Source organism: Leucopleurus acutus, assembly GCF_964270905.1.
Source record: "Leucopleurus acutus genome assembly, chromosome: 19".
NCBI lineage: Eukaryota > Metazoa > Chordata > Mammalia > Artiodactyla > Delphinidae > Leucopleurus > Leucopleurus acutus.
Genome location: NC_139161.1, coordinates 27,191,545 through 27,216,647, shown reverse-complemented (window position 1 = coordinate 27,216,647; position 25,103 = coordinate 27,191,545). Strand labels below are relative to the sequence as shown.

At 36.6% G+C, this 25,103-nt stretch overlaps 1 protein-coding gene across 1 annotated transcript in view; it reads left to right on the top strand.

The window, feature by feature from the left end:
• The window catches only part of USP32 (ubiquitin specific peptidase 32), a gene marked incomplete at its 5' end in the record, with an annotated part of 150,448 nt that overhangs the window by 7,763 nt on the left and 117,582 nt on the right, over nt 1-25,103 (top strand). The window contains one exon of the mRNA XM_082861592.1: nt 7,118-7,245. Coding sequence (XP_082717718.1) covers nt 7,118-7,245 — 128 coding nt within the window. The remainder of the gene's footprint in view (nt 1-7,117; nt 7,246-25,103) is intronic.

The following is a 25,103-nucleotide window of genomic DNA, read 5'->3' as shown; positions in this document are numbered from 1 at the left end:
TACACCATTTTATATAAGGGACTTTGATCGTCTGTGGATTTTGGTATCAGGGTGGGGGTGGGGTGGGATTGCTGGTCCTGGAACCAATGCCCGGAAGGTACTAAGGGTTGACTTGAGTACGTTCTTTACAATTAATGACAATACTTTCTGTATGCTTGTCTGTCAAACCTACAGAAATTGCCTTCCTCTTCTTGATAGCTCCCTTCCTCTTCTGCTTGCTCTCTTTTCCTTCCCTCCCCTTTGTTCCAGTGTTAGGTGGCAGCTGGATCTGCTGGGATGGTAACATTAGTCTATAGGTGAGGAGGAAAAGGATAGGGGAAGAAAAATTTGTTGTTGTTTGTTGGACTTTTACCTCCTTTCTCCAGTCCTCATTTTCACAACTTTCCTCCAGAGTCAGGAGTAGAAAGTAAACAGGGGCTGCTCTCATTACTGCTAGAAATCTCCTCCTCCCCACAGACTGTCATTATTGGGCATCCATTGTTTTTCTGTCTTTGTTTTATACATATATATATATATATATATATATATATATATATATATGTAAGTGACCGTGTTGGATTCGAACATACATATATTTTGTTTGTGCCCTTAACCATTTGGCCAGAGGTTGCCAAACTTGGCAGCTGGTGGGCCATATTTACTGCATGTTGATTAATTTTTTTTTTTAATATTAGCTGCTAACACTTTTAATATGGAGAGATTTCACAAAAAATTTATATTCCTGGTTTCCTCATTGCCACATTGCAGCATAGGCCTGGAACTTAGTAGCAGCTTCACGCTGTAGGAGGAATATGTGCTCTCTAGGGTTCCACAGACCCCACCTGGCCCACTTCATCATTTATAGTACCCTCCTGCTCCCTGTAGGTATTTCCGTTTTTGAGGTTTGCATCATCAGTCTTTACTACCACCAGCAATTCCTTTTATGCTTGAACTTGTGTTCCAGAGCAGAGGAGCTACAGAATATTTTTATTCATACAGCTTTTCTTCCCAGTGTGAGGTCTGAGAATAGTCAAGTGTAAGGGAGATGCCTTATGTTTCTGGCCTTTTGAGTTGGAATTACACATATTTTCATTTATTTGGACAATATTTATTGATAGTGGTGGTAAAGGATCAGATGAAATGTGGTTCAGAAATAGCGGAGAGTATTAAAGAAGCACAGGTTTCTTGTCAGCGCCCATGGCCCTGAATATGTAGTCCTTCAGCGAGACATAGACTGCCTGGAGTGAATTCAGTGTCCTCGCCTTAGCTCACCACAGTACACTGTTGCCTTTCACCCTGCTCCGAAAGCCAAGTGGTAAGAAAGGGTGGGAAAGTCTTGGATGAGAAGGTGTCCAGGAAGCACTAATTCGTGGCTACAATTAACTCAAATCAGCCATGTTAGTCACAGTTATATCAACTGATATAACCTGTAAATCTTACTTTAGCTCGGAAGACTACCATTTTCTCTTAAAAACTGGTGATTAGGTTGTTTATGCTGATAAGTTGCTATATTAGGTTTATTATAGATCAGATAGGTCTTGAGAATGTCATGCTATAGATGATCAAATGTAAAAAGAATTCACAAGGAGATCTTTATAGAAAGTATATATGCAAATAATCACTAGATGCACCTAGCTATCTGTTTTGCTCTAACTTGTGCTTAGTAATGTAGTTTTAGAGCACTCTTCCCCCTTTTTAGATGTTCTTCCTCTGTGCACAACTATGTCTTTTATGTTTACTGTATTGTCATTGTTTATTCATGAATCTGTCTCTTAGCTGTGAGTTCCTTGAAAGCAGACTTGGAGGTCTTATTAGTTTTGTGTTCCTCATGGCCTAGCACAGTGTTTGGGCATATGATCAGTAAGGGCACAGTAGCCTTTAATTAATTAATGATTTGTTGATTGATTGATTGCATTTCAGGAACGTCTTACTGGAAGGATTCTGTTTCTGTGGTGAGAACCATAATCTTTGTTTTATCTCTGTTTCAGTATTTGCCCTTTCTGTGTAATTGCTTTTACTTTTGTGCTATAATCATTACGTGATTATCAAGTACTTTCTTTTTCTTACCATATCTTGGTATTTGAGTGTGAGTTGCTAATTCGCACTAATGGAATATTTTGAAAACTGAGATGTCTTGAAATCACCAAGGCTTTTTGTTGGATGAGATTTGTGTTAAATTTTCTTGAAAATCTGTTTTGATATGAGAAAAGAAAACTTTCTCCCTTTGTTCTTTGCCTTGGGTGTTCCCTTGTCTTTCATTCACACTTACTTCCTGTTTGAGGAAGGATTTTAGTTCTGTTTCTGTAGTTTTCAATAAGATTCTGGTTAGTTTCTTGACTCTTATGACGGTGTTATAGGTGGACTTGAAATGTTTCTACAGTTCCTTAGATTAAGAAAAACCTAAAGTAAAACCAGCCCTTGAGATTTATTTTTTGAAGGTGAAATACCTCTTTAAGCTATTCCCATTGTGGTCAAATATATTAGTTTACTGTCCAAATGTATTAGTTTACTGTCATTCTTTCCTTTTTTATTCTGGAATCCTTCATTTCTAATCTAGTCTTGTTCTCTAGGCTTATGCATAGCTGTCCTGCTGGGATATCATATCATAATCATCTTAGAAATTCCCTTTACCTCTCTTATACTACAGTCAGTGTTTCCTGGATCCTTTTTCTTTCCTTTGTTTACCCCCTCATTTTGTTGTAGGACATTCTCCTGTAGCTTTCTGGAAGAGGTACAGGAGAGATTGTTTGTACTTTTTCCTTGTTATATTTTTCTAGTACCCTATTCTTATTTGGATGCAATTTTCTTTTTCTCCTTTTCTGAGAATATTTGGAGGTTTTCATATTTTTTTCTTCTTTCTTCATTATTTCTGTTCACCCCTCCCCCTTCCCCCATTTGTTTGTTTTGGTACCTTTCTTTTTGGAATCTTCCTCAATTTTTGGTGTTCCTTGGCAGTTCATTCATTTTTTCAGTCTATTGATATATAATTTACATACAATAAAATGCACAGATTTTAAGTATTCAGTTTAGTAAGTTTTGACAATCATATTCACTTTTGTAGCCACCACCCCAATCAAATATATGACATTTCCATCAACTCAGAAGAGTTCCCTCCTATCTCTTTGCAGTGTCTGTTCCCTGCAATTCCAGCCACATACTCCCCACTTCACCACCTGTCAACCACTGTCTTTGACATCACAGCTAGTTTTGCCTCTTTAAGTCTTTTATATAATGCAGTCGTATGGTATATGTTCTTTTGTGTCTGGCTTATTTTGCTCAGCATAGTTTTTGAGATCCACTTATGTTGGTGCATGAATCAGTGGTTTCTTCATTTTTATTGCAGAATACTGTTCCATTGTATGGATATACCACATTTATTTATTCATCTGTTCAAGGATCAAGGGGTTGTTGTTTCTAGTGTTTTTGCTATTGTTAATAAAGCTCCTTTGTATGTTTCTGTACAGTATTTTCTTGGGTAAATAGCAAGGAGTGGAATTATTGGGTCATAAGGTAAGTATATGCTTAACTTTATAATAACTGCCAAACTGCCTTTTTATTTTAAAGAGTGATGCATTAGAAGATTGACTGGAACACTTACATGTTTGAGTATATCACTTGTTGACTTGTGGATTTTCCTTTTGGGAACCCAGCCATTTCTAAAGGGGGAATGGAGACATTCCCCTCACCCCATGTCAGTAACAGTAGGTCTTTGTTCTAGAATCATTTACTTTCTTCAGAGAAGAATCCTCATTGATTCTGCCCAGGTGATATATATGTGAGAATAGGGCAAGGGAGGACAGCTGGATGCAAATGCTCACTTAATCTTCACCTTTTTTCATACCTCATTGTCCTTCCTATAGCTCTTAGCTAAATCTGGTGTTTCCATGTATGGAGCCTTTCTGTGTCAGTGTCTCCAGAAAATGTATCTCTGGTTTTTGATATATATCTACATCTAAAAGTGATGTGCGGGGGTGGGTAGATGGTAGATTGGTGCGTGACTGTGTTGTGCTGCAAGGGACCCGAGAGTCTAAGCACTCCTCATATAATTTTCAACCAATTTCTCTTCAATCCCACCTTTTACCCTCACCCCTTTTTTTTTGTGGTAACTGGTACAATGAATTTGAGTCTTTTTTGGGTGCTCTAGACAGAGTAAGTTAGTTCACTTTCTTGTTCACATTTCTCAACTGCTGGTGCTTAGGTTTCAATTTTATTTTATCTGCTCAGGTCAGTCACTCCTCCAGACACTAATGTTCCCCAGAAAAAATTGACTGCCTCTTAGATCCTCAGTTCTTTTTTCTCCTATTCTCTTTGTCCTTGTGAGTTTATGTCCTTTTTTATTCTTGCTGTAATTTTAGTGAAGTCTTTGGAGAGAGAGGATAGAAAAACCACTTGTGTTCAGTTTTCTATTTTTTCCAGAAATTGCTTTTTCTTTCTAAAACTAAAATAACTGCATTAATATTATGTTTTCCTACCCTAAAATTTTACTAGGCTTGATTCTCTTTTGTTTTCCATCTTGCCTGAATCTTTATTTTTAAAGTTTTCAAAGTTTCACTTGTACAATGAATGCTTTTATGTATTCCTTATCTACAGATGAACTAATTGTTAGCTTGTTTATATTGAATAAAAATACTATTTATTTTCAGTAAATATGGATCTCTGGCAGTATTTTAGTGTCTGATAGTTTCTTTTGTGCATATACAATAACTTATTCAATCTGTCTTCTGCTGATGGACATTGTTTGCTTTTACAAATGCTTTAAAAAGCTTATATGTACATTTTCTCCTGTTATTAGGGAATAAATTCATTAGTCATCTGGTTGCTATTTTTTTAACATATTACCAAACAGTCCTTCAAATATCTGTAACCAACAGTGTATAAGATTATCATTTTATATCACAATGATTGATTTTTCTTGTCTCCTCCACTAGACTATGAGCATCCTAATTTGTTAGTAAAACCATTAATGAAAATTAGGCATATTGAAGAAATAGGTATTCTGGTAGCTGAAGTAATTTCTTCTTTTTTATTGTAATTTATAAAATGAGCTTTGTTCTGTTTCTCACTTTTGCATTCTAAAACGGAAAAAAAATTAGTAACTTGGGGCTATTAATATTATGAATTCATTTTTTAATGAATTAAGCATCTAGTGTTCATACTTTTTCTAGCTGCTTATTCAAGTATTAGTTCTTATTGTTTTATCATTGCCCTACAGGTTGTTGAACTCATGAACTTTCCTTCCCTACCACAGACTTTCATTGAATGATAATCTATGTGCCAGGGCACTCTTTAGTCTTTATCTTGCTGGCCCTTTCTGCCTTACTTGAGACTGTAGACCAGCCCTTTTTCTTGTCCTTTGGAGACTACACTCTTGTTTTTCCTGTTCTAACTATTCCTTGTCAATCTTGTTTGAGTATTTTTTCTTTCTCCACAGGTACTGTAAGCTTTGGTTTCTCCCAGTTTTGTCTCTGTCTCATTTGTACTCTTCATTCATGGCTTTAATTGCCGCCTATAGGTTGATGACTCTCATCAAACCTCTCCTAAGCTTTACACTCATAATTGTAAAAACCCAATGGATCTCCCCAAGGTTCCTCATTTTCAGTATGTCCTTATCAGAATTTGTCATTGTTTTTCTTCCTCACGATTTTTTTAAAAAAATATTTTTAAAATTTATTTATTTGGCTCTGCTGGGTGTTCGTTGTGGCATGCAGGATCTTTGTTGCTGTGTGCAGGATCTTCGTTGCAGCATGCAGAATCTTTAGTTGTGGCATGCAAACCCTTAGTTGCAGCATGTGGGCTCTAATCTAGTTCCCTGACTAGGGATTGAACCTAGGCCCCCTGCATTGGGAGTGTGGAGTCTTAGCCACTGGACCACCAGGGAAGTCCCCATTTCCTCACTTACTCTTTTTCATACATTCCCTTTCTACATGCTAATACCATCCTTCAAGTTTCCCAGGATAGAATCCTGAGTGTTATTCTAGATTGCTTCTACTTTTAGTCAAGCTTCAGATTCTACAGACTTTTCCTTCTAAATATTTCCCAGATTTAGCTCCTCCTTTTCTTCTCTTAGTAGCAGTCTATCTTTTGCTTCCACATTTGTTCCACTCTCTATAGAACTGGTAAACTATCTGAATTTTATCTGACTGTGTCCTGTTTCCTGTCTGCCTGGAGTTTGTATCTGAATTGTGTCTGACGGAATCCCTTCCTTATTATGACAGAACCGAATTTCTCTGAATTGGTCAATGACTGCTTTAGGTTTATCACTTGTTACTCCCTGCCTTATTCATTTTGTTCTAGTAACATACAGTTCTCCATACGCTCTATACATCATGCTCTATGCATTATACTTTGAAACAAACTATTATGTCTGCCTGGCATGCCCTTGTCCATTTTGCCTGGATTAGCCTTTAAAAGTTTAAGTAATCATCCTCTCTGTCCAGAAGTCTTGTCTTTCTTCTCTAGCATGGGATAAAGGTACTAATTCTGTGCCTCCATAGTGACGATTGTACTGACCACATAATACTAAAGAGTATTTATTTTTCTGTCCTTGTAGACAGAGATTGTTCTATTCAGTGGAAAAAAGGCTTCAATGCCTAAAATAAAGTAATGGCTCAGTAACTTTTTTTTGGAGAGTGGGTGTCTAAAAATTATAGTTTATTAGAATCATCTATTTATAGGTTGCTTTCTTTGTAGATGATGACACGGTCTAAACTAAACTTAGGGGGTGTCTTCTGCATGGATAGATACGTGCTCAAAGAGTAGAAATAATATAATTTTTATCCCAGAGGCCATGAGTGCATTGCTGCTAAAAACATATTAATGCCAGCGTCTAAGGCCATTTAGCTTACTTGCTAATTCGAAGTACTTGTTACCTCTTCCTTACCCCTGCCTAAAACTTGTATGCATAATTTAATGTTCTGTCATTTGAAAATAGTGGGTCAGGAATTTGCATATTTATTCTCTAGATTAGATTTGAAGATATTAGAATTATGAAAAATATCTTTGGGTTTATTTGACTTATTTGGAAAGAGAAATAATATTTGCCAATTTTTATTAGGAATTGGGTTGAAAAAATGTAAAGATTTTGAGAGATGACTTTTCTCCTCTAGTTTCTTACCCATCTTCTCTTTCTGAATTTCAGTTACAGATGTAGAGCTGAAACGACTGAAAGATGCCTTCAAGAGGACCTGTGGACTCTCATATTACATGGGCCAGCACTGCTTCATCAGAGAAGTGCTTGGGGATGGAGTGCCTCCAAAAGTTGCTGAGGTAATCTTTATGTTCTAGGTTTTCCTGTGAGATAGTTACCACCAGCCTGAATTCTTGAGGGTTCTCCTGGTCTTGACAGATGTAATCTTCCCTACAGTTATTTTTCTTGCTGAGTAGGTTAACAGATCTTGTTTTAGATGTCAATATGGCTGTGTTCTTAGAGGCCAAATGGGAGTACTGCAGAGCTGCAATTCTGCTTCTGTGTGCTTCTGAGCTTTAATAGCCACTGATTATTATCATGGGACCATTTATATGACTAGCTTCTTATTCTTATAAACTTCATCACCCTGACATATAATTTTTATGTTGGGAGTATTTTTATAAATTTTGAATTTAAAACCTTTCTATATAGTAAAACCTAATTAAATTAATTCTGTAAAATTAAATGTTGTACATAAACACTAGCTTTTTGGAATTTGTAAAGGCTTATTTAAATTCTACTAAAAATTTTTAGGTAGAGATAAAATGAGCTAAGTTGATATAAATATCCCCTTTCTAACATTAAGTTCACTATTTTATAGGTATATACACAGATATGTATTATGTCATTTGAAAGGTGAAATGATAAAAAAATTAATAAAACAGTGAAAATTATAATAAGAATTTTAAGCTTGGTGTATTTCATAAAACCTTGATTCACCATTCCTAATTAGTGACAGTTGATATTTCTAACCCGTGCTGTGTGCTTTTGAATCTTATGGTTTACATAATATAGAAATTACATTTATTGCTTTTTTGTGTGTTTTAATCTTTTTTTTTTTTTTGGTGGGGATATATGTTGCATTAATTCTGTTACATGTATTCTTATGTAAAATTACGTACTTTCTTGCTCTGTCATTATTTTGGATTTATGACAGGATTAGTTTTTTTCCTGATACTATTTATTGGTTCTCTTTTTCAGTATGAATTCATCTTCCTATTTTCTTGTGTGTTTTTTTTTTTTTTTTTTTTTTGGCGGTATACGGGCCTCTTACTGTTGTGGCCTCTCCCATTGCGGAGCACAGGCTCCGGACGCATAGGCTCAGCCGCCATGGCTCACGGGCCCAGCCGTTCTGCGGCATGTGGGATCTTCCCAGACCGGGGCATGAACCCGTGTCCCCTGCATTGGCAGGTGGACTCTCAACCACTGCGCCACCAGGGAAGCCCTTCCTATTTTCTTTTAATTTATTTGTCTTAAATGCTAGTATAATATAAAAATTTGGAATTCAGAATTTTTCATTTTAGGATATAACTAGCAATTTAATGAGATAATATAACTTGCCCATTAGAGAAAGGGATTTAAACTGAATCCATAGTATTTAAAACAAGATGCTTCCAAATTCAAATGTATACTAACTTGAGCCTTTCTTTCCCTTAGCTTCTTCCTTAAAGTCAAAACTGTCAGTCTCTGTAAATTCATGGTGCTGGGAAAACTTAGGTCAGAATATCTGATTTATCTCTTTGGATCATGTATAAAGATTTACTTGTGTACATCTACATACCTATAAACAGATGTCCATTCAGGTCCTTGTCCATTTTTTAATTGGCAAGCTCCTACTGCTTGCCACATAACAGCTCAATAAATTGAGAGACGTGTTGTGGGGGCAAGGAATAACGACTTTATTCCGAAAGCCAGCAGACCGAGAAGATGGTGGACTAGTGTCCCAAAGAACCATCTTCCCTGAGTTAGAATTCAGGCTTCTTTTATAGTAAAAGGGGAGAGGGTATGGCTGGTTGTTGCAGACTTCTTGGTGCCTTTGTTCTTGCAGCTGTCCACGGAGGTCTGATCACAATGTTCCTAGACCTCCTGCAAGACAAATCTTATTCTCTGTTTGGCAACATTTTATCTCTATATGAATGAAAAAGTGTTATACCTTTAAGAAGTCAGAGCCTTGAGAATGGGCTATCTTGTATATTTTAGGCTATAGGCAACATTCTTTTATGAAAGGTGCAAAGCCTGCATGACTAAGCACAGGCAACAGAGTGCAAAGGTTAGAGCTAAAGGAATAGATTCAATATGGAGCCAGGTTTATTCTTCTCTGTTATAGTCCGAGCAACTGTTTGTTGAAAAGATTATTCTTTCCCATTGAATCGTCTTACCACTGTTGTTGAAAATCAACTGATCATAAGCATAAGGTTTTACTTCTGGATTCTCAATTCTATTCCATTGCTTTCTGTGTCTATCCTTGCATCAGTATCATATTGTCTTGATTACTCTAGGTTTATAGTAAGTGTTGAAATCAGAAAGTGTCATTTCCCCATCTTTCTAATTTTTCAAGTTGTTGTGTCTATTCTGGGTCCCTTGCATTTACATATGAATTTTTGTATCAGTTTTTCAATTTCTGCAAAAGAAGCAGCTGAGATTTTGATAGGGGTTGCATTGAATCAGTAGATTGATTTGGGGTGTATTGCCATTTTAACAATATTTAAGTCTTCTGACTCACAAAATTAGAATGCCTTTCCATTGATTTAGATTTTTAATTTCTTTCAGCAATGTTTTATAGTTTTTAGTGTACAAGTCAAATGTCCATCGATAGAACAAAATGTGGTATATCTAATCTATAGAATGGAATATTGTTAATAAAAAAGGAATGAAGTTTTCTGATACATGCATGGATGAACCTTCAAAACATTCTAAGTCAAAGAAGCCAAATACAAAACACCATGTATTTTTTTATTCTATTTGTATGAAATGGCCAGAATAGCCAAATCTATGGAGACAGGAAATAGATTAGTGGCACTTTGTTAAAATTGTCGCTGATTTTTTTCTTACTCGCTTGCATGGTAGCTGCCTCTTCCTGCTGTTGTTTTGGAGGAATCTATCTTTCTTGAAATGTCAGATACAGGTTGCCCTGTTAACTCTGTTCTCCGATATGCTCAAGAAATGTAATATGATAGTTAAATGACTTTTTCTTGTTTTTAGGTTAGGAGTGACACTCAGGCTTTCTACATCTAAGGTGGAAGTGGAACTCCCTGGAGCGTCATTTTTATGTCAATATTTCATAAATTTCATTTCACCCAAAATTATTTCAAGAGTCTCTGTCCTTTGGACTATCTTTTAAGAATCATCACTGGCTAGAATAATTAAAGTATTGAATAATTGTTTTCCAAGAATGATCTTAATTTTAAATTGTAAAATCCATAATGATAGTTTCAAATTTCAGTTTCATTGTAGTTAACACTTTTTTGTGTGTAAACTCTACCACAGTATTAAGCACAAATAGAAATTTTATAAATGCTTTTAGTGATGATGGTGAACTTAATTTATCCTATTATTTACAAATCTAGGTTTATTTTAAGTGAGGAGGAGTACTATTAGCATGTGAATATTGATTAGTACATATAACACTGTGTAGGTTTTAAAGTACTATAAGGAACTAAGTACTTCTGTCTTTTTTTAATTTATTTTTTTGTTTATTTTTATTTTTGGCTGTGTTGGGTCTTCGTTTCTGTGCAAGGGCTTTCACTAGTTGCTGCAGGCGGGGGCCACTCTTCATCGCGGTGCGTGGGCCTCTCACTATTGCGGGCTCTCTTACTATTGTGGGCTCTCTTGTCGGAGCACAGACTCCAGACGCGCAGGCTCAGTAGTTGTGGCTCACGGGCCTAGTTGCTCCACGGCACGTGGGATCTTCCCAGACCAGGGCCCGAACCCATGTCCCCTGCATTGGCAGGCAGATTCTCAACCACTGCGCCACTAGGGAAGCCCGGTACTTCTGTCTTTAATCTCTCGTATTTTCTCATGAAAGGATGTCTTTATAGTGTCTCATACAATAATCTCAAAGGATGAGTGAACCCCATTAAGCTCAGTTCTGGAATAGTTCCAGCATTTATATAAAATGAGCTTGTAGCATATTTCAGGCATCTCTCCAAGACAGGCAGGTTAGTAAATAGACTTCAACTTTTGTGTGTATTTGGGAAAGGGAGTATGCTTCATCTTGCAGAGTATAAAGTTATTTGCTAAAGAGGAAATAGTACATTTTAAGTAAAATGGAAGTATAGATCTGGGCAGATAGTTTTGAAGTTTGAATTTAGATGTAGTGGGTAGGCAGACTCATAGAATGGAGGATCTGTATTCAGTAGTTGCACCAAAATCTTGTTAAATGATGGGATTTCTAAACAAAGTGATTAGTTGCAAAGCTAAGGAAGTAATCATTCGACTGTATATGGCTCTTCTGCGATCTTTCTTAAAATCCTTCTAAGAGTTTCCTATATAAATTCCAAGACAGGCTATTTTGGATAAGGAAAAATAACTCAAAGTAGTCTAAAATTTTTAGAATCAAAGCATTGATTTCATTTGACTCATTATTTTCTAAGATAGATTAGTGTAGTTAATATTTTGATGTAATTCTGATCTTGCTTATAATAATAACTATGTGTTATTTGAACAAAATATTAAATGAATGGAATTTGAGGGAATTAAGAAAACAAGGTCAAAACAAGGTGAATGGAAAACTGTTCTACTGGAAATTGGACTTTTCTGAACCAAGGCCACTAACTCTTAATTATTCAGTGTTTTTTCTTTAGTGTGTCACCCATCTCCCAACCCTTATTCCCCCAAAGAAATCTAATGACAAAACATTTCCATGTAGTATTAATTTGTAATCATTTCCTCTTGTTTTCACATTCACTTAAAACTGGTTTTCACCATTTACAAAATATGCGATGCAAGTGAATTGATAGTTGCTACTCCTTAACTATTTCTTTTGACTGGAAACTCTTAAATCTCTATCCCAGGATTGATTTCAATTCTGGATGGCTGTCTAGGATAAAAATTCCACTCCACCTTCCTCCATAAAGCTGTCTCTGACAATTTTAGCCTGCACTGTTTTTCTCCCATCCTTAAACTCTTAACAGGCATTAAAGCCTGCCTCTGTACTATGTAGTACAATGTTTTTATTAGATAATGACTAATTGTTCATTTAAATCTTGTCTCAACTAAGTTATGATTCTTGACGGGCGGACTTTATGACTTTTAAAAAATTGGCCCCAGAGTGTTGTGCATATAATATAAACTCAGTGAGTATTTTGATGTTTCTGTTTTGTTTTGTTTGTAAGTAATTGTATATTCTGCAAAACTCTATTGTAAGAATGACCAGGACAGTGACCAGGAAACGATACTCCTAAAGTCAGTTAGCTTTGCTAGCTTTGCAGTCTTTGAACATTTAACCTTTTCCAAATTTGAGGAAAATACACATTTTAAGCAAAAGCAATCATGGAGACTGGAGTGTTTTTAGATATAGTGGTCAACATGTGAAAACAAGCAGCTGATTAGTAGGATATTTTTCCATTAGTGTTGGTAAATTTATGCTGAGATATTCATAATGCATTTAGATGCCCCTTGGGGCTAGGGACATGCATTTATTGAGTTGGCCAAAACGTTTGTTCCAGTTTTTCAGTAAGATGTTATGGAAAAACCCAAACGAACTTTTTGTCCAATTCAATACTAGACAGTCTAGGTTTAGGGGGACTATCTGACCATAGAATAATGATTTGTGATTGTTTTTTTGTTTTGATGTTAGTTGATCAGTATTATTGATTACATCCCTTTATGTTGGATTTACTAGAATCATGGATAACAACTTTCTTGACAGCTCTAGCCATTGTCAGCTCTTGATGCTGTTGATCATTGACTATTGTAATATACTAAAATAATATGTTTATATCAACCAGAGAAAAGCAGCTAATGTTTTCATGTTACATTAAATCCTAGTCTTGACATTATGGCTAACAGTAGAACACTAAGCAGGATACTGGTTTAAAATCTTTCTCTGGAACTGGAATCTGTAAAATATCCACTAGTCTTTATCTTAACTGCATCACTTTCGTTCAGTGTAATATTCATGCTAGTTCTCAAATTGCATTGTTGTTTTTTTCTTTTTGTATTTCTCTTTGTAAGACCAGACAAAAAAGATTCCAGGGGCTCTCTTAGATGAAGATAATAACAGAATATATCACTCCCTTCTTGTAAAATTACATATGGACTTTTAAAAAAAATATGCATTATTGTCTTGATGGTTCTTAACTGCCAAGTTTTATCCTAGAGCAATATTTAAACTGTTTCATAAGCTATTGAAAAACAAAGTTTATAGGAGAAGAGCTGATATGTCATTAAGCATAATGGGACTAGGGAATTCCTTGTATAAAACATTACATCAAATACATTACATAAATTATAAGTGTTCTAAGTGGTATGCCGTATGTCAAAGAAGTTACTTATATTGGTACTAAAAAATACTCTTATAGAAAATAACTTATGCATAATCACTTATTTTGAATCCTTGGTGTATTAAGTGAGCCACTGACATGACTAGTGTAGTAGATGATAAAAATAATTGACATCCTTTTCAAGTCAGTCTTGATAAGACACTTCTATCCAATAGCATATTCCTTAATTGGTATTATAAGGTAAAATAAAGTTGATTTAATTTATAATCGAGAGTGTTAAAAACCTCTGCCTAAATTTAGCTGATAAAATTCAGCTGAATTTGACTACAGAAGTTGGAAATTTTATATAAAAAGAATTCTAAATGGTGGGAAAAGCAACTAACGTTATCTAAACTTGGGTGAATGTAAAAGGAATGCATATTCATTCTTATCCTTTTCTCCCTTTCTGCATGCCCATGGAATAAATATAGCTGTATTTTATTGAGCACCTACCTAATAAATTTCTTTTCTTTTTATAATTTATTTATTTTTGGCTGCGTTGGGTCTTCGTTGCTGTGCGTGGGCTTTCTCTAGTTGCAGAGAGCGGGGGCTACTCTTCCTTGCAGTGCATGGACTTCTTATTGCAGTGGCTTCTCTTGTTGTGGAGCGTAGGCTGTAGGCACGCAGGCTTCAGTAGTTGTGGTGCGTGGGCTCAGTAGTTGTGGCTCGCGGGCTGTAGAGTGCAGGCTCAGTAGTTGTGGTGCATGGGCTTTGTTGCTTGGCGGCATTTGGGATCTTACTGGACCAGGAATTGAACCCATGACTCCTGCATTGACAGGCGGATTCTTAACCACTGTGCCACCAGGGAAGTCCCTAATAAATTTCTATTTGTAGCAGTAATGGAATGATTTTTATGTTTGCCTTGCATATGGTAGTTATTATCTTTTAAGACTATCATCTTTGAGTAATATTAATTATTACATTCAATACTTAGATTAAAATATAGGGAGAAGAGTTGTAAAATACAGTTGAACTTTCTGTATTTCCATAATTTTGTCATTAAGTGATAAATATGAGAATCCTTCCTTAATGTACTTCTAAATGTAATTTCTGTTTTTAAAAATAATTTTGTTTATTTATTTTTGGCTACGTTGGGTCTTTGTTGCTGCACACGGGCTTTCTCTAGTTGCGGCGAGTGGGGGCTACTCCGTTGCAGTGCACAGGCTTCTCAGTGTAGTGGCTTCTCTTGTTGCAGGGCAAGGGCTCTAGGTGTTTGGGTTTCAGTAGTTGCGGCATGCAGGCTCTAGGGCGTGCAAGCTTCAGTAGTTGTGGCTCATGGGCTCTATAGCTCAGGCTCAGTAGTTGTGGCGCACAGGCTTAGTTGCCCCGCTCCATGTGGGATCTTCCCAGACCAGGGATTGAACCAATGTCCCCTGCATTGGCAGGCGGATTCTTAACCACTGTGCTACCAGGGAAGTCCCTAAATGTAATTTCTTTTTTTTTTTTTTTTTAACATCTTTATTGGGGTATAATTGCTAAATGTAATTTCTTGATGCTTTATTTTTTATGAGTAGCTGATTGAAAATATGAAGAGGAAAGAATTTATGTTCAGAGTCATTTATTTATTTATTCTTTTAAAATTTATTTATTTTATTTATTTTTGGCTGTGTTGGATCTTCATTGTTGTGCGCGGGCTTTCTCTAGTTATGGCGCACAGGCTTCTCATTGTGGTGGCTTCTCTTGTTGCAGAGCACAGGCTCTAGGCACATGGGGTTCAGTAATTGTGGCACGCCGTCTCAGTAGTTGTGGCGCATGGGCTTAGTTGCTCCGCGGCATGTGGGGTCTTCCTGGACCAGGGCTCAAACCCCTGTCCCCTGCGTTGGCAGGCGGATTCTTAACCACTGCGCCACCAAGGAAGTCTCCAGAGTCATTTATACTTACAGCTTTAGGGTACACTTTTTCCTGCCTAGTTCTCTATTAAGTTATAAGAACATCCTGAAGCACCTTTCTGAGAATCTGAGGTGTTGTCCCAAATATGCTATTATAAAAAATGATGGACTTAAAGAAATTATTAGCTGTGTAATGGTAACATTTCATACTATATACATCATTGTAGTTTTGAATGCAAATACGTACAGTATATAAACAATATAACCACATATATTGTAGTTTCAAATATATGTAACACTTTATAGTCATCAAAAATTGTGATTTTAGGATTAATTTTGTAATTAAGGAACATTGCAGTCAACTGTGGGATTTTCAAGGGTGTATTCTCAGGAAACAAATGGCATGAAGAAACAGCAATATATCCTCCTATGTTCACACAAACTAATACAGGATAGCAAGTCATTTACTGAAAAATGTTTATATATTATGGCTAAAAAGGAAGTTCTTAGTATAGTCTATCCTTTTTTCTTTTTTTTTTTACAGTATTGTTCTTTAGTACGCGTCTCATTTATTCCCATTTAAAATAAATATTTGTTGTAAAATGTCTCTGATTTTTTGTGAATGAATAAAAATTTTTTGAACTGAACTCAAAATAATAGTATATAATAAATGATTTGTAATACATACAGTAATACCTATCATTGTATTTTCTCCTATATTAGTTAACTTTTCTCAGCAACATACATTTAATAACTAGTCCACTGGAACGGGAATATGTTTTAAAGAAGTCTTGTCCTGTATTTTTAGCTGCTAAAGCTAGATTATTGAAGTCTTTAATTTATTTTTCCTGAGAGTTTGATACTAATAAAATATACTTCTTCACTGGGCAGTGTTTCTTTGACCTTCTTCCTTCTAAAATAGAAGCATATTAAAAATGTTCATTCTGCTTATTATAAATATAGTAAGATGTTTTTCATGAGGATTTTCTTTTTACTACTTTGTAAAATTATATTCAGTGACTTAGCAGTAAAAAGGAAGACCTGTTGGTACACACGCAACATAAGTGAATCTCCCAATCACTATGCTAAACGAAAGAATCCAATTAAAAATAGAGCACATGCTTATGATTCCATTCATATAAAATTCTAGAAAATGCAAAATCTATCAGGAAACAAAGCTTACCTAGAGCCTGGTACTGGTGTTGGTGCAGGAGGAAGGAGAGGCAGGGATAAATTACACAGGGACATGAAACTAGAGGTGATAGAAATGTTTGTTACTTGTTTTTTTTTTGGCTGTGCTGGGTCTTCGTTTCTGCGCGCGGGCTTTCTCTAATTGCGGTGAGTGGGGGCTACTTTTTGTTGCGGCGAGTGTGCTTCTCATTGCAGTGGCTTCTCTTGTTGTGGAGTGCAGGCTCTAGGCGTGCAGGCTTCAGCGGTTGCAGCATGTGGGCTCAGTAGTTGCAGCACGTGGGCCCCGGAGCACGCGGGCTTCAGTGGTTGTGGTGCGTGGGTTCAGTAGTTGCCGCGTGTGGGCTCTAGTGCATGTGAGCTTCAGTAGTTGTGGTGTGTAGGCTCAGTAGTTGCAGCATGCGGGCTTCAGTAGATGCAGCATGCAGGCTCAGTAGTTGTGGTGCGCAGGCTTAGTTGCCCCACGGCATGTGGGATCGAACTCGTGTCCCCCTGCATTGGCAGGCAGATTCTTAACCACTGGACCACCAGGGAAGTCCTGTTACTTGTTCTCTTGATTGTGATTATGGTTTCAGTGGTATGACATGAAGTGTGACAAAATGGATCAATTGTACACTTTAAATATATGCAGTTTATTGTACTTCAGTTATTCCTCTAAAACTTGGTAGAACATTTAATTAGATGTACTTTTTGAGCTTTTCAGGAAGAATACTTGTTCTACTTGGAAAAGTGAGCTGGAAATATAAAAATTGACTATTGACAGACATATGATTTCCTTTTCGTTCTTCATTAAGATATTTGGATTTTAGTTCTAACTTTGTTATTTACTTCATGATCTTTTCCTAGTCACTTAAGTTCTGAGGCAAAAGAACCTCCAAACCTTCCATCAGAATTATTGTAGGAATTTAGGTATATGACCAGCTTGACTATAATTAGAAGAGTTTGAAGTGTAGTTAAATTGTTTTCTTCATTTATTTATTTATTTGGTTGCACTGTGTCTTAGTTGCAACCTGGTGGGCTCCTTAGTTGTGGCTTGCTGGCTCCTTTAGTTGTGGCATGTGGGCTTCTTAGTTGTGGCACGTGGGCTCCTTAGTTGTGGCTTGCCAGCTCCTGAGTTGTGGCATGCGAACTCTTAGTTGTGGCATGCACGTGGGATCTAGTTCCCTGATCAGGGATCGAACCTGGGCCCCGTGCATTGGGAGCACCGAGTGTTAGCCACTGTGCCACCAGGGAAGTCCCATGAAGTGCAGTTAAATTGTAATGTTCTACTGTTGACTTTGAGATCTGCCTGGATTGGAGGAGAGAAGGATATCGGTAGGTTAGTCTGGGAAAGTTGGGGCAGTGAAAGGAAAGAATTCCCAATGATAAATTTGGAACTCTGCCTTTTTCTCCTGATTTAAGTTATGGATTAAATTAAGCTTTTAGAAAATAAAAGTGAAAGCAAGGCAATTCTAGAATGAGATCATTAATCGTAGAAGATCCAGGATAATTAGCTTCCAAGAAAAGTACGGATAATAAAGTAGGATAAGAACAGACAAGGGGAGTCAGTTGTGAGGACAAGGATCCAATCTTAGGATCATGGATTAAGATGTGGAACAGCAAAGAAAAAAGCTAACCAGGAAATCTCACTAGGCAGAATTCAGGGATACTAACTCCAAGGAGAATAATTTTGACTTGAAACTTAGTAGTTGAACCTGCAGCATTAACAGGTTTCTTTCTTCAAGCATCAGTGAGTTTAAGGAAAATTCATTTTCTTCCTTGGGATGGGAATAGATCAGCTGTAAGGGACAAATATTTGCTTTAAAGGAAGCTAGTGAGTAGAAGGGGAGTTACAACCCAGAACTGCAAAGACATTATTTAATAATGTTAAATAAACCAAGGCCAAGCTACTTGAGAGAGTATACTAAAAATTTACCTCATCGATGTCTAGTGACACTGTAGTTTATGCTCTGAGCCTTTTTTGTAGTTGTGTATTTGAACAGACTTAAGTAGACAAGGTATCTTCAGAGACGAGAAAAGAGGGTACAGACTGAATCTTAGGACTTGCTATCCAGTGTGGTGGCAGCAGGAAGTTACCTAAGACAGAGGTAATAATCTGGTTTGTTCAGTCGGTCCTGGGATTAGTTTACTGGTCTGACAGTCTGTCAGATATTAAGTAATTAATGTACAGAGGTATTCTGAACATTTTGTTTAGGCAAGGCTCCTTTGCTGTTGGGCTGGAGGAAGGGAGAGCAGTAATAAAGAATGTTCTATTCTCTAAATTTAAGAAGAGTATTTGTTAGTAACTTACTTTCTGACTCTTATATAAACATTTAATGCCATGGATTCATGACTACCATATAACAGTCAACAATTCTGTGGGATATATACCTGACACAGGCCTAGGATAATTCTTAATATGAAAAATAATGGATTGTAGGACAAATATTAATGAAATATACCAAGAATATGGAGCAACTAACATGTTTTAGTTTTTTTCTGAAAATAGTATTTAATATTTTCCCTTCAACAATAAATTTCACAATTTATTCTTTAACAATAAAGTAAGTTGACAGGATAGTAATCTATATAAATAAAATTAATTTCTATCTCTTAGAACGTCCTGTGAAAATAACCAGACTTATTTTCATAAAACTTGGTAAAGTTTGTTTGGGGAGATAGGACTTATAGCCTATTCTATACTATGTTATAGACTGTTCTATACTCTGTGCATGAACTTTTCTTTGGTGATTCTTTAGGGGAGTTTCAAGGAGAGAGGCATCTTACATAGTATCTCATACTGAGGTCCAAGGATTCTATGTGACTTACCACAAGTAATAAGTCCCAATAGAATGAGAAAATAAACCATGGTGTCAAATATGGACCTCAAATCAAGTTACAAGGTTAGATGGTCTGACATGCAGGCTTTGATTTATTATTGATCTATGTACCAGTGGGAAATGCAACACCACTCTCCCCCACCTAAAATCCACAGTGACTAAATATATTAGTTTTGTTTCTCTTTTATGTAAAAGAATTTCAAAGGTAGATATTCTAGGGCTTGAATGGCAGCTGCCCTATCATCAGGGACCCAGGTCCTATTTGATCAGAGAGTCTTTTCAGAAGTCCACCCATTGACTTTCAGTTTTATCTCATTGGCTATCCCCAGTTGCAAGAGACTCTAGAAAATGTAAAAAATGTAAGTTTGAACAGGTATAATAATACCTTAGAAAAAATTGGGGTTCTATTACAAGAAGAAAAGAAAAATGGTTATTGTATAAATAGCTAACAGTTTCTGCCACAAGCTATATCATACAAGGTGTATTATGATCCAGGATAAAGTAGCAACAGGAATATACTTAATATAGATTGGACAGTTGAACATTTTATTTAATAAAATTGCCTTTTAAAAAATGTATACAGTAGGGCTCCCTGGTGGCACAGTGGTTGGGAGTCTGCCTGCCGATGCAGGGGACACGGGTTCGTGCCCCGGTCCAGGTAGATCACACATGCCGCGGAGCGGCTGGGCCCGTGAGCCATGGCCGCTGAGCCTGCGCTCTGAAACGGGAGAGGCCACAGCAGTGAGAGGCCCGCGTACCGCAAAAAAAAAAAAAAAAAAAAAAAAGTATGCAATAAATGTTTTTATTTATATTTTTATTTAGTTATATATTTATTTATATTGAATTACAGTGCTTTTTTGTTTTTAATTGCTCTGTATTTCATGTTTTATAATCCTGTGAACTGTTTTCAATTGATTTAAAAGAAATAGGTAATGTGTGTGTATGGCACACTATTTAAAACTTACAGAAGGGATTCCCTGGTGGCGCAGTGGCTGGGAATCCACCTGCCAATGCAGGGAACATGGGTTCGAGCCCTGGTCTGGGAAGATCCCACATGCCGCAGAGCAGCTACTGAGCCTGCACTCTAGAGCCCGGGTGCCACAACTACTGAGCCCACGTGCCTGGAGCTCGTGCTCCACAGTAGGAGAAGCCACCGCAGTGAGAAGCCCGCGCATGGCAGGCAGGAGTGGCCCCCGCTTGCCGCAACTAGAGAGAGCCCACGCGCAGCAACAAAGACCCAATGCAACCAAAAATAAAAATAAATAAATTTTTAAAAGATTAAAAAAATAAAACTTACAGAAGAGTTTTAAGTGAAAAGTTAAGACTTCTCCATTTTATCCCCATTATCTAGAGTCCTTCCCCAGCAGCAACCAGTTACTTGTTTTGCAAATAAAAATTTTAAATTATTTTTATCATAGTGATATATGCATATAGTTAAAGTAGAATCAGAAAGAGAGTGAAAAACAAGAATCCTTGTCCCCGCGTACCTAAATCTCATACCGGTTCCAGAGGCAACCACTTTCTAGTAATAGTTTCTTGTATATACCAACATTTTCTAAATACTGTTCTTTACTGCTAATTCTTAGTTAATTTTAGATTTTATCCTTTGCTTTCCAGTTGTAGAAGATATTTAGCGTTCTTACACACTCCACACCACATCATCCCAATGCAATTGTATCACAATCTTTGGTTAACTTGGTATTTGTTATTTATAGTGTTATGACTATGTAAATATTCTCTGCAACATGGTGTACTGTTATTTAGTTTTCTTTCTTATTCAATTTTTTGTTTTTTCCTGGAATTATAACAGTTTCCTTATTTCTTAAAAATTGAGGTATACTCGATTTACAGTATTTTATAAGTTTCAGGTGTTCAACAGTGTGATTCACAATTTTAAAAGATTATACTCCATTTATAGTTGTTGTAAAATATTGCTTTATTTTTTCATTTGCTTAGTTTTCATACCTGTGGCTAAATTGTTCTATACCTTCCAATTTTTGGTATGATTTTCTGTGAGACAATGGTTACTTTTTTATACTGATCTTCTAAATGTATTTTTAGCTTAAGTATTTTAGTTGTGGTAGATACATATATACATATCATATATTTCTTTCTTTCTATGTATCTGTCTGTCTGTCTATCTATCTCAGGCTGTCTTTGTTTCCTCTAATAATCCATGAATTTTTATGCTTTTTTGGCCTTCTTTGTCCCAACCATGAATAAAAAAAAAACAATGCAAGATTTAATTAGTGAGTTTTCCTTATTTGCTATTGAAGTAATGTGGGACATCAAGACAAAATATAGGGGCTTCCCTGGTGGAGCAGTGGTTAAGAATCCACCTGCCAATGCATGGTACACGGGTTCGAGCCCTGGTCCGGGAAGATCCCACGTGCTGCGGAGCAACTGAGCCTGTGCACTGCAATGAAGAGTAGCCCTTGCTCACCGCAACTAGAGAAAGCCCGCGCACAGCAACGAAGACCCAATGCATCCATAAAATAAATAAATAAAATAAATAAATTTATATAAAAAAAGATAAAATATAGGAGGTGAATTGAGGATGAATTTTAATTACATCATTTGCATGTTGTTAAATTACCATTAATAACAATGGAAATATACTAGATATAAAATTCCATCTGTACAAAGCAGCTGACCTCAGAGGAAGGAGAAATCAGGCTTAAGAATTGTTTTAGTTTTTTCCCTCTCATGTGAAAGAAGCTGAGATATTCTTTAAAATCAAGTTAGTAGCATCTATGAAAATGTGTTTTCTTTTTTTTACAGATTCTGGCTAGAGTTTAGCTTTTTAAATAGTTTATAGTTTAAAAATCAGTTTATAATTGGCGCTGTTCACAGAAATTAGTAATAGGCAAAAAGTTTTAAGTTATTTTGTGTATGGTTGGCAATTTTAATAGTATTCTAGCTCTGAAGAATAATTTCTTCATTAATTTCCAAATGACAGAGCAGTAAAGGTATTTTGACAATTATACAGAAAACTATACGGGCATATAATACCTCACATTAAGATTCATCCGAAATATTTTTCCCATCTTTCTTGTAGTTATATTTGATTTTCAAAAATTTCAGATTAGGAATAAAAATACTTAAAGAAGCAGTCTTCAAAAAAAGTGTATTAGGGCTTCCCTGGTGGCGCAGTGGTTGAGTCCGCCTGCCGATGCAGGGGACACGGGTTCGTGCCCCGGTCTGGGAAGATCTCACATGCCGCGGAGTGGCTGGGCTTGTAAGCCATGGCCTCTGAGCTTGCGCGTCCGGAGCCTGTGCTCCGCAACAGGAGAGGCCACAACAGTGAGAGGCCCACGTACCGCAAAAAAAAAAAAGTATATTAAACCAACTTTGCTGTGAATACCACTTCTTTGCTTTAAATGAAATAGTGCTGTTTTTTCCCTAGCAGCTTTTTCCTTAACAGTTCTGTAATTATTGAGATATAGTACATGCTATTCAATTCACCCATTTAAAGTATATAGTTAATGGCTTTTAGTTTGTTCACAGTTGTGCAGCTACCACCACAATCAGTTTTATCACCCCTAAAAGAAACCTTATTCTCTCCATCCCCTTCTCTGCTAGCCCTAAGCTAACTAATATACTAGTTACTTTCCATCTCTATAGATTTACCTATTCTGGACATTTCATATAAATGGAATCACATTGTATATGGTCTTCTGTGACTGGCTTCTTTGACTTAGATTAATCTCAAAAACATTATGCTATCTTGCAGCATGTATCACTTCTTCATTCCTTTTTAATAGGACAATATGCTATCATATGGATATATCACATTTAGTTTATTCATTAATCAATCAATGGATATTTGAGTTACTTTCACTTCTGGGCTATTATAAATAATGATGCTCTGAACATTAATGTGCATTTATGTTTTCATCTCTCTTGGGTATATACCTTGGATGGAATTTCTAGATCTTATGGTAACTCTGTGTTTAACCTTTTGAGGAGCTGTCAGACTGTTCTCCAAAGTGGCTACACCCTTTTACATTACCACCAACAGTGTGCGATTCCAGTATTGCTCTACATCCTTGCCAACCTTGTTATTAACTGTGTTTGATTATAGTCATCCCAGGGGGTGTGAAGTGGTATCTCATTGTGGGTTTTTTTTAAATTAATTAATTAATTTTTGGCTGCGTTGGGTCTTTGTTGCTGCCTATGGGCTTTCTCTAGTTGCGGCGGGCGGGGGCTAATCTTCGTTGCGGTGAGCGAGCTTCTCATTGCAGTGGCTTCTCTTGTTGTGGAGCACAGCCTCTAGGCATGCCAGCTTCGGGAGTTGTGGCACGCAGGCTCAGCAGTTGTGGCTTGTGGGCTCTAGAGCACAAGCTCAGTAGTTGTGGTGCACGGGCTTAGTTGCTCCATGGCCTGGGGGATCTTCCCAGACCAGGGCTCGAACCCTTGTCGCCTGCATTGGCAGGTGGATTCTTAACCACTGTGCCACCAGGGAAGTCCCGCTCATTGTGGTTTTGATTTGCATTTCCCTCAATAGTGGTATCCTGAAATAAAGTTTTTAATTTTTAAGGAAGAATATTTGAAAAGAATCTCTGTTCAGATATCTTGATTAAATATGTTAGTGGATCTGAACTGTATAGTAAAGACTTATACATTCTGTGGTGTACATGTATATGGGAGTTTGTGTTTGGCTTCATTGACTCAAGCCATTTCAGGGCACTGAAGAATTTGAGGTTTTTTGTATTTCAGCAATAGATATTTTTGAAAATTTAAAGTAATAATCATTCTTCAAATTTAATGTTGATATAAAAGACTTAATCTATATTGTATATGGTGGCTCTATAGAGTCCAGGTCTAGAACTATCTCCTCTTTTTTGAACCCCAACTCAGTTAATTTTGATGTTTTCCAATCTTGATCCTTTTCTGAATTTCTACTTTTTAAAATCCATTTTTAACAATATCTATATATCTGTTAATTTTGTATAAATAAAATTTTGTGAAGATTTACTAATATAGGGAACCAAGATGAAATGCCATTGGCTTTTAAATCACTTATACATTTTCTTGGTTTGTAGTATAATACTTACTAAATTCATCTAAGAACAATATTTTAAACACATAAATAAATATGATTTAGTTCTGCAGAGCTACTACCCATCTCACTCTAAAGGAACAGCATATTGAGTCTCAAGATATATTAAACATCTTGTATAAAACAGTGGACCTGTTTTGTACCCAGTAGTCACATTTTACTTTTTTTTTTTTTTGCGGTACGCGGGCCTCTCACTGTTATGGCCTCTCCCATTGCGGAGCACAGGCTCACGGGCCCAGCCGCTCCGCGGCATGTGGGATCTTCCCAGACTGGGGCATGAACCCGTGTCCCCTGCACCGACAGGCGGACTCTCAACCACTGCGCCACCAGGGAAGCCCTTTACTTATTTTTTTTCTTAGTCTCATAAGGACTTATATTTTGATACTATTTATTTTTGTTCATTAACTTTATTCAGTAGTCATTGAGTGCCAACTATAGGCCCTTTATCAAAAAGGGGTGACTAAAGTTGTGACAAAGTTGAAATACACTGCCTCGTAATCTCATTAGAGTTATGAAGAAAGTCACCTGATTAAAATAATGAACACTGAGGTGTTAATGACTAGTATAGTTGGCCTTCACAAGGAGTTTTCACTCTTAAAAGTTGAGCTTGTTTTCCCAGATTTCCAATTAGTAGACCTAAGGAAGTGATTTTTTTTTTTTTTTGGTTGTTGTATTCTTCAGTTCTAAAATTTCCATTTGGTTTCTATGCTGAGACTTTCCATCTTTCCATTCAAAAGTGTTCTCATTTCTTTGGGCATTTTTATCACGGCTGCTCCA